At 46.5% G+C, this 10,909-nt stretch overlaps 1 protein-coding gene across 1 annotated transcript; it reads right to left on the bottom strand.

Moving 5' to 3' along the window:
- Positions 1–985: 985 nt before the first annotated feature.
- LOC149409188 (uncharacterized) lies at positions 986–7,237 on the bottom strand. The gene is made up of 4 exons (XM_089650030.1): positions 6,916–7,237; positions 5,020–6,348; positions 2,283–4,811; positions 986–2,160 (listed from the first exon to the last, which is right to left on the bottom strand). The coding sequence occupies exons 1-4, from the start codon at positions 7,235–7,237 to the stop codon at positions 986–988; spliced, it is 5,355 nt and encodes a 1,784-aa protein (XP_089506156.1).
- Between the last annotated feature and the right edge of the window lie 3,672 nt (positions 7,238–10,909).

Here is a 10,909-nt window from a genome sequence, read left to right as displayed (position 1 = left end):
GCACCAACAACCTCAACGAGAGTTAATGACATAAAAGCATGGTTATTACATAACAACATTGTTTTTGACAATTCATTAAGGAAACCATCATTGTTGGCTCTGGTTAAAATGCATAAGCCAGAGCCTGTATATGATATTGATGAAGTATTAGGAGAGCATGGTCACACGGTTGTAAGGCTTCCCCCTTACCACTGCGACCTTAACCCGATTGAGCTAATTTGGGCACAGGCCAAACGAAAAGTTGCATCTCAGAATATTGGAAACACGGTCAATATAAAAGAGCTGACAGAAAATGCTTTTAATAGCATTTAAACACGTGATGAAAATTGAGGCAGAATATTATGCACGAGGCAGTACTCTGTATGATGATATCGATGAACTGATAATACGTTTAGATGAAGATGAAGATACGGAAGAAGAAGAATCGCATGAGGACGAAGATAATAATTACAGTAGGAAAATAATTGCTATATAATAATAATTGATAATAATTGCAGTAGGAAAACATTAAATTAAACAAGTATTACTTTCCCGAGAACTCTCGGATGAGAAGTGACTGTTTGTACCAGTTACTTCTCTATTTATTGGACAAAATTATACATTAAATTTCACACATGTTCAATGAGAGTAATTAGCGATCACCCTTATCTCTTCACTGTGTTGAACAAAACAAAAACATTAGTTTTTAAATGTATGGTGGCGCCGAAAATCCATTAATATTAACTATAGCAGTCGCACATTAAGGATGTGGAATAATATTATAGTATCATATTTATTTTGACACAGATATCTAAATGGTTTTATCAAAAATATTAAGGACATCGTAAAAACTTGAGATCTTGTTATCTCATAATGACTTTGGCTCTGCACGTCCGATATACTCCCCACGGTGCAGTCTCTGCTGCGCCCAGCTACTCCGTCGGGCGTGTTCTGTTTCATCCCAGCGTCTCGTGTTTGCAGTTGATGTCATTGCAAGGGGTTTCGGCTAGGCAGGTGTTGTCGTGCTGGTGATTGGATCGGCTGGTGTTGTTGAAGCAGGTAGTATGACGGCGATTTTAATGGCCGGTCTAACATATATTCCGGAACTTGTCTGGATACGGGCTGTCCTGACTTGTCCGTCGGCGGCGGGCACGGCCTCAAGGACGCGGCCACGCGGCCAGCTGTTCCGTGGCAGCGTGGAGTCCATAATGACCACCAGGTCATCCTTCTTAATGGGTGTGACCGGGTTGTGCCATTTTTGCCGAGCTGCCATGGTGGGAAGGTATTCTAGAAGCCACCGCCTCCAGAATATGTCTGCAAGTTGCTGGCCGATACGCCACTGGCGGCGAAGGCATATTTCCTCTTCCTTTTTGCCAAACATGGACAAGAGGGGACGCTTTCCAGCCGACCCTAGAAGAAAGTGGTTGGGGGTCAAAGGCTCTTCGTCGCGTGGGTCAACTGATATGTGAGTGAGTGGTCTGTTGTTCACTGTGAATTCAGCCTCTGCCAGGGCCGTGAGTAAGGTTTCTTCTCTAGGTGCCCGTTCCTTAAGTGTGGTGCTCAGGGCTCTTTTTACTGACCGTACAAGCCTCTCCCAAGCTCCCCCCATGTGGGGCGTCATTGGAGGTATGAAATGCCACTCAATGCCCTGGGTGGCTATGGCATCAAGCATTCTGGCATCGTGGCTCAATGATACCAGAGCGTCTCTCATCTCTGCATCGGCTCCATGAAAATTTGTTCCGTTGTCGGAGTACATGGCTGCGGGTTGTCCCCTTCGCGCAGTCATCCGCTGTATGGCCATGATGGCTGAGTCTGCGGTCAGTGAGGCGGCCAGTTCTAAGTGAATGGCGCGGGTCGAGAGACAAGTGAAGATGGCTCCATATCGTTTTTCCCGATGTCTGCCAACCGTGATCTCCATAGGCCCGAAGTAGTCGAGTCCGCAATGTGTAAATGGGCGGATGTGATGCATCAGTCGAGGTGGTGGTAGCGCCCCCATTAGTGGTGGAGAGGGTTTGCTTCTCCTTATGTGGCAGGTGGGGCAGGCGTGTGCTATCTTCCTGCTTGTAGTGCGCAGACGCAGTACAAAGAAATCGCCCCGCACCTCTGCGACCGTCTTCTCCGTGCTGGGATGGTCCGCCTTCTGGTGGTAGTGGCGAATCAGGAGCTGAGTGTACGGGTGGTCTGATCCAGGATGACGGGAGTCCGTGCTACACACTTCGTTTTCGCTAGAGCTCGCAGCCGGGTACCCATCCGCAGGGCGCCGTCTTGTCCGAAGAAGGGGTTTAATGGGTTCAGACGACTACCAGTCGGCAGCATTTGGCCTTGCTTGAGGGTGGTCATGTCAGTATTGAAGGCGTCCTCCTGAGACCTTTTTATCCATCTGTCTTCCGCCTCCTTGATCTCCTCCGCTCGCAGTGGGCCCCCTACAGATTTGTTAACTTTCATCCGACATTGTTTCACAAAGCGGAGAACCCATGCTGTTGCACGAATCAGCCGTTGCCATGAGGAGAATCTCTCGATGGATGGTAAGGCTTCCCTTGCAGTTGATAGAAGGCCGACGTAGTGAGGCTTAACCTCTAGTGTCTGGTCGTCGGGCCTTTTGACAGGTGCACGCTCTTTTGGCCACGCACTCTCAGGTAAAATGATAAAGGCCGGCCCGGTAAACCACCTTCCTTTGGGTGATAGGTCGGGCACATCTGAGTCCCTTGTACCGATGTCAGCGGGATTGAGCTTGGTTGGCACCCATCTCCAGTCGAGTATGTTGGTTAACTCATCTATTTCGCCTAGTCTGTTTGCCACGAAGGCAGAGTACGTACGTGGGTCAGTTCGTAACCAGCACAATACGGTTGCAGAGTCTGTCCAGAAGTACGTTTGGGATATACGGGCCTGGCTTTCCTTGTGGATGGTCTGGGCTAGTCTTGCCGCGATGAGTCCGGCTTGTAACTCAAGGCGGGGAATGGAGAGGGGCTTCAGTGGCGCCACTTTGCATTTACTGGCCAGAAATGTCGCCTGTAGGGATCCATTTACTTCTTCGGTGTAATAGGCGACAGCGCAGCAGGCTTGTTCTGACGCATCGCAGAAGAGATGTAGGGTCACGCTGTTCTGCTTGAGATGGAGGCAGCGTCTCGGAACTGAAATGCTGTGTGTATTCAACAGGCTCAGCCATTCGGTCCACCTCTGTGTATGTTCAGGGGTAATGGGGTTGTCCCAGCCTATACTCGAGCGCCACACGGCCTGCAGCAGTATCTTCGACCGGATTGTAAGGCAGGAAATGAAGCCTACTGGGTCGAAGATTTTCATTACTATTGAGAGCAGCTGCCTTTTCGTGGGTCGCGTGGCCACTTCTGGGGTGATCGCCTCTTGGAATGAGTACAGGAAGTTATCAGTGGATGGGTCCCAAACTAGTCCGAGCACTCGTTCCGTCTCCGTACCTCCACCGCTGATCCGCACTGTGGAACTGGCCCGGTCTTCTGTGGGAACACCGGCTATGGCAGCTGGACTGTTAGATGCCCAGCTAGTTAGGTGGAATCCTCCTTTCGCGAGGAGGGTGCTCACACCGTGGACGAGTGAGGCAGCCTCCTGACAACTGTCTACCGCATCTAGGTAGTCATCCATGTAGAATTTAGAACGAATGGCTGCTGCGGCAATCGGGTTTTCATGTTCGTATTCCCCGGCTACCTTGTTCCGGACGAACTGGGCGCTGCTCGGTGAACAAGTGGCTCCGAACATCATAGATGACATCTGGTAAGTATCAGGTTCGTGTTGGTTCGGTAATCTCCAGAGGTAGAGTTGGGACAGCTGATCTTCCCGCCTTATCTTGATCTGCAGAAACATTTCCTTGATATCTGCGGCAATGGCGATGTTTCCCTCTCGAAAGCGCAGAATATTCCCTAAGAGGGAAGACAGCAGGTCAGGGCCGGTAAGCAGCTGGTCATTAAGGGAGGTCCCTCGGCATCGACTGGCGGCGTCAAACACTATTCTGATCTTCCCTGGCTTATTGGGGTTTGTCACCGCAAAGTGCGGCAGGTACCATTTTCTGGGTGCGGTTGTTGACGCTTCCAGTTTAGACAGCTTCCTGGCGTATCCTTTGTTGACCAGCTGGCTCATCTTGTCGCTGTAGGCTGCTGCCAGATTCTGATCTGCTGCCAGCTTCTTCTCAAGGGAATGAAGTCGTTTCAGCGCGCACTGCCGGTTGTCAGGCAATGTGGCTTCCGGATTACGCCACAGGAGGCCAGTTTCCCACCTCCCAGTGCGAAGAGGCCGGGTAGTCGTGTTCATTAGTGCGATGGCCCTTTGTTCGCTTGCCTGGGTTCTCACCGCGGCAGTTACGCCAAGATAGTCGACGGCAAAGTTGCATTTTACCAATTCTCTTAGGCGGATATCTGCGGCTGATTCAATTTGTAGTGCCAGCGTCGTGGATTTATTGTCACTGCCAGTCCCGACACCCCCATGGGCGATCCACCCCAGTGCGGTTCGTGACACTATTCGCGTAGTGTCATGGTCTTCGCGCACTTCCCGTGAAACGATCAGATGAGCATTGTCTTGCCCTATCAAAATTTTTGGGGTGACAAGGTTTCCCTGGGCCTGTTGTTCTGGCAGGTTGAGGTCGGAGATCGTGTTGGCGATGATGTAGTAGGTGTCACTGCTATCACATCCTCTTATGGTCAGCTTCACTCGGCGGGAGAGTGTGTCAGAGGTGCACATCCCTTTGGCGCCATGGATCCGTATGCCGCGGACTGGGCCGCTCACCCCGATCCGTGTCGCGATGTCAGCGTCGACAAGTGTCACAGTTGAGCCTTCGTCGAGGAGCGCGAACACCAAAACTTTGCTTCCTTGGGGGACGCCCAACATAACCTGCACAATTTTTAACAGCACGCTCCGGTCCGTCGTCTGGCGTCACAGTCACAACCTCACCGACAGCACCTTCCGGTACGAACTGTGGGTCATGAAGCAAACGGTGATGTGGTGATCTGCACCCTCCTATGCCGCACCATGCCTTGGTTTTACAGTCCCGTGAGTGGTGTCGATCCAGACACTTACGACACAGGTTCTTCTGTCGCACCATTGTCCACCGGAGGGCGAGACTTTTCTCCGCGAACTCGGTGCACTCGCGAGTTTTGTGGTTGCCACCGCACTGGCCGCAACTTTCACTAGACAGTTTGCGTTTACGCGTATTGTTCATTTTATTTTCGCGAGGCTCACTCCTCTTACGCGATGTAACAAATTCAGCGGGTCTAGAGTCTGGTTTAACTTCTTCACCGTTTACTACATGCACCTGCTCGGTCCGTCGCGGTCGAGGTCGCACTGGGTCGATCATCCCGCTGTTGGGTATAGCGTTAGCCATACTTTTCAGAAATGCTGCCAGCTGAGTTATTGTAGCTAGACTCGTAAGACCACGTGTCTCATACAGCCAGGTCATCCGTAGCGTAATCGGCATCTTTGTTGTGATGTCATTCAGTAGGGTGGGGTTGGTCAGGTATCCGTCAGTCCTAAGGATCCTAAGTGATGTCACCAAGTTCTGGACGGTTCCGGAGAAGTCTGCCAGGTCTTCAAGGGTTGCGTCTATTGTGAGATACGGCAGCTTTTTCACCTTTTCCAACATCAGCGTGGCTATTGCGCTGGCGCCACCGTATCGCTGCTCGAGGACAGAGAGGATCTCTGGAACTTGAGCGGGATCCATGAGGAGAGGGCCGACTGCATCCCGAGCCTTCCCTTTTAGTGCACGCTGCAGCCGGATGAGGTTTTCAGATGAAGTCATTCTGCAAGTGGTTGTGGATTGGGTGTACTGGGCTTTCCATGTGGGCCACTCGAGCGGGTCACCCAGGAAGAGGGGAAGATCCTTGGCCGTGGTCTGCCTTGCGATTAAGGCGGCCATCCGTGTATCGTCCTCTATCGTGCGAGGGCTTTCTTGGGCACGGGACGTGCGAAAACCCTCTGCTATTGCTGAGGTGATCTGGGACAGCTGATCAGCGCCTTTTTGCACCCACTCGTGAGTGTGCTGTGCTGTCTCATCGGCCGTAGGCAGTGGCGGAAACAGTGGTGAAAAATCCTGACTCGTAGGGAATTGCTGCGATCTGTTATGCGTAAATTCCACTTCTCCAGGTACTGCTGCTTGGAGCTGTCGCTCGGGGTGCTGTGGTAGAGTATAATCGGCTATGGGAATGCTTGCCACGGGTGCCGTGTGTCCCGTAGTTTCCGACAGTATGTGCACTGAGCGTGCATTCGAGGCGGGTCCGGGTTTTATGATAGCGTGGCCAGGATTTGAGGCGGGCCGTGTTCCCGGCAGTGTACGCACCGGGCATGCATTCAAGGCTTGCCCGGGTGCTGTGATAGTGTAACCGGCTTTCGAGGCGGGCCACACTCCAGGCGCTGTTTGCACCGGGCATGCATTCGAGGCTTGCCCGGGTGCTGTGATAGCGTAGCCGGCATTCGAGGCGGGCCACGCTCCAGGCGCTGTTTGCACCGGGCATGCATTCGAGGCTTGCCCGGGTGCTGTGATAGCGTAGCCGGCATTCGAGGCGGGCCACGCTCCAGGCGCTGTTTGCACCGGGCATGCATTCGAGGCTTGCCCGGGTAGTGTGATAGCGTAGCCGGCATTCGAGGCGGGCCACGCTCCAGGCGCTGTTTGCACCGGGCATGCATTCGAGGCTTGCCCGGGTGCTGTGATAGCGTAGCCGGCATTCGAGGCGGGCCACGCTCCAGGCGCTGTTTGCACCGGGCATGCATTCGAGGCTTGCCCGGGTGCTGTGATAGCGTAGCCGGCATTCAAGGCGGGCCACGCTCCAGGCGCCACGGGGGCTTGGATAGTTGTGAACCTGGAATCGGCAGGTTGGTGGCCTGCTTGCAGTGCGGCGGATGTCTTTGTTGCTGCTGCCAGGGCTGCAAGTAGGTTGGCGGTGTGCTTAACGTGCTGCTTCTCTCGAGTGCGCAACTCACGGCGCAACATTTGTATTGCATCCTCAGTTGACTCTGACCGTTGGTCATCATCCTCTCCGTCGGACTCCTGGGGGGCCGGGGAACTGTGGGTCAGGATGGGACCCCAAGCTGTGGTTGATTGTTCAATGGAGTCCGAGGCAAGCATAGCTTGATCAGCTTGCTGGGGTGCATCTTGGCTAATGGGAACATCAGTCGGAGAGTTGGAAGTAGGGTCCGGGGCTCGGCGAGACATACGTTTGTCTCGGTCTGCGGGAACGCTGGTTGCTGATCGCGACGCCCCGGATGACGTAGAGATTTTATTTCCACTGCGGAGCGAAGGCATCTTTACTGAAGCACGATTAAAGGCGTAATGCGTAGAACCGGCACGAAGGACCAATTTGTACGGGACCAAGTTAGTGAAGCCCGCACAAATACTGCAAATTCAATAGGGCACCGGCACACATTGACACCTTGATCTGAGAGTTTTTGCAGGGGAAGTAGGAAAACATTAAATTAAACAAGTATTACTTTCCCGAGAACTCTCGGATGAGAAGTGACTGTTTGTACCAGTTACTTCTCTATTTATTGGACAAAATTATACATTAAATTTCACACATGTTCAATGAGAGTAATTAGCGATCACCCTTATCTCTTCACTGTGTTGAACAAAACAAAAACATTAGTTTTTAAATGTATGGTGGCGCCGAAAATCCATTAATATTAACTATAGCAGTCGCACATTAAGGATGTGGAATAATATTTATTTATTTATTTATTGGTAAAGGTAAGAGACAAACAGCTTATACATAAAATACAAATATAAATATATACATGTTAAAAACAGTCAAGCCAAAAGAGTCTCCTATATTAATATTGATTGGAGATGGAGTTTTATTGCATAAAAAAAAATAATAAAAATAAAAATATATATATATATATATATATTTTAGGTGAGGAGGGGAGGAATAGGAATTTAGGATGAGGATAGGAGATGCTCTGAATACATTCCATACTATAGTATTAATTTTCGATCGTACGAGTTACTTCTATTCGATATTTGTGAAGTGTATTGCTAAAAATATCTATGTTTTGAAATTTAGTATTATATTGGGCACATATACGTGGAATTGGTGAATTTTTTCTAAAGTTAGTTCTACATGTAGGTAAATGAAACAAATGGGATTGCCGTGTTGATCTTGTTGGAATATGAATATTTATTAAATTCATTAGCTCTGGTGAGTCGAGGCCATTGTTAAGAATTTTAAATAATAAAATTTGGTCAAAAACCAAACGTCGTGTATGAAGTGAGTTGAATTTGTGGTAATTAATAGAATCGGCGTTATTTGAGAAATGTAAGTTTTGTTTATAATTAATGTGTTTAAAAAATTTTTTTTGAATTCTTTCGATTCTTTCAATGTGGGCTTGGTAAAAAGGAGTCCAGATCGGTGTGCAGTGTTCTAGGTGGGGACGGATGAACGCTGTGTAAAGGGAATATAGAGTTTTAAGGTTGCGGAAAGGTTTCGTTAAACGTATTATAAATCCTAGCATTTTGTTGGCTTTGTTGATGATTGCATCAGTGTGTTGAATGAAGTTTAATTTCACATCCAGTATTACCCCAAGGTCTCTGATAGAATCTACTTCTTTGATTTGTGTCCCGTTTAATGTATAATCAAAGGAAATTTTATTTTTGTTACGTGTAAATGATAATTTATTGCACTTTGAGGTATTTACTACAAGTTTATTTGATTCACAGTAGTTAAAAAGACGATTGAGATCCTCTTGAAGTTTAATGCAATCTTCGATTGATTTGATAACTAAGTAGATTTTTTTATCGTCTGCATATGCTAGGTAATTGGCATGTAAAAAACATTTGTGAATATCATAAATATACACATTAAATAATAATGGCCCTAAATGAGAACCTTGAGGTACACCGGAGGGCACGGAAAAGAAACTGGACTTAGTTCCCGCAACTGATACACATTGAAGTCTGCACCGAAGGTATTAAGTGAGCCACCGAAGTAAATCACCATGGATGCCTATTTGACTTAATTTTTTAATTAAAATGAAATGGTTTACTTTATCGAAGGCCTTAGAGCAGAGGTTCCCAAACTTTTTTGTGTCGTAGACCCCTTGCCATGTTTTTCTGTTTTTGGTAGACCCCCTAATTACCTGATATTGATTTTTGGTAAATTTCTAACTGTAGTGAAGTTTAGTGTTAAAAACTTAAAGTAAAAACATATGTTCAGTTCTATACATTTATTAATTGAATTTAAATTAAAACTACTCATAATAAAATTTTGTAACTGTTATATAAACTAAACGTAACATAAAATAAACTAAGCAATAAGTAAATGTTTTTAGTGGGAAGAATGAACCTGATGCTTTAATAATAAATTATCAACATTTGGCGTCAATTTTGTAAGGTTTAATCTTAAGTCTCCTCGGCTAATAATGTCCAGTCTGTTTCTTTTTTTCGCTAGGAAATTGGTAACAGCGCTGACCCCCCTTTCCACTAGGTATGACGATAGAAAGGAAATTAAAAATTTCCTCGCTATATTCCATAATACGGGATAAGTAACGGGTATGTTTTTTTGCAGCCATAAGTGCTGATATCCGTGCTTAAACTGAACCTTAAGTTCTTCGTTTGTACTTATTTCAGTCAGTTCTTCTTGTTTTATGACATTCGTTTCTTCTATGTCACCATATGGGTTAATTATCTACGGTGGTATTACCGTAGTCAAAACATCCTCAAACCTAGTTTCAAAATCTGAATAGAGGGCATTTAAATGTTGAACGTAGGTTGAAACGTCGTCTTCCTGGCAGTTTGTCTGTGACAAATTTGGGAACTGGGAAAATTCGCCCCGTCCAATATTTTGCTTCATTAGTTTAACTCTGGCAAGAAACGCTGATAAGATGGACTTTGTTTTAATCAAATTTAGACTATCGCCTTGTAACTGCAAATTAACCATATTAAATTTTGTAAACAAATCTGTTAAATAGGCGATGTCTGTTTTCCACTTCATTAAATTGTCTTTTGAAATTTTATCTTTAGTATCCAGAAATTCTAAAATAGTCTCAAAAAGTGCAAAAAATCTTGTCAAACATAAGCCTTTCGACAGCCAGCGTACTTCAGTGTGAAGGAGTAATTGATGAAAGTGTTCGTCATTTTCTTCACACAACTGCGCAAATAACCGCGTATTCAACGCGTTGCTTCGGATTCGGTTTACTTCATCAATGACTAATTGAAGAGATTCATGTAATCTAACACTCAAATTTTTAGCAACTTAATGTTGTCGATGGATGACACAATGTATTGCTAACACCCCTGTCACATTTTGTTTTAAATAGCTTACAAATCCACAATAACGTTCAACCATGGCAGGTGCTCCATCTGTAGCTACTGACATTATATTAAATTTGATAAAGGGATTGCTTTTTCAATGAAGTAATCCTTCAAAACATGAAATATTGATTCACCTTTAGTGTCGGTTGCAAAGTTCTTGCGAAGAACAGTTCTTCGTAGATTTCTTGATTCATAATAAAACGAACATATGCCAATAATAATGCTTCATTACCAGGTAAAGTTGAATCGTCCAGTTGTATAGAGAAATGGGTCGTTTGCAAATAATTACACAAGAACCTTTCAATATCAGAACTCATTTCATCAATACGTCTTTCAACAGTATTGTTGCTTAAGGGAATTCTTTTAATGATATCAGATGCAGGTTTGTGTAAAACAGTTCTTAAAACCTCTTCAACGGCTGGCAAAATTAACTTCTCTCCGATAGTATGCGGTTTTCCAGATTTTGCTATAAGTAGCGAGATATTGTAAGACGCCCGCAAACCATCATCGTTTCTTTGTGACGTCGAAGCGAACATTCTGTCCAGCGTAGTTCTCTTCTGAAGTTTATCTTTGAGTGTTTGAAAGTATTTCAAATCTTTATCTGTTTTATCAGGGTGACATCTTTTCAAATGATCCTGCAGCTTAGATGGTTTCATAGCGTCATTGCCC

The sequence above is a fragment of the Hesperophylax consimilis genome, unplaced genomic scaffold, assembly GCF_061612785.1.
Source record: "Hesperophylax consimilis isolate HC1 unplaced genomic scaffold, BYU_Hcon_1.0 scaffold_33, whole genome shotgun sequence".
NCBI classification, from domain to species: Eukaryota; Metazoa; Arthropoda; class Insecta; order Trichoptera; family Limnephilidae; genus Hesperophylax; species Hesperophylax consimilis.
The sequence above is the reverse complement of the archived record's forward strand: the minus strand, read 5'-3'. Positions and strand labels throughout refer to the sequence as shown.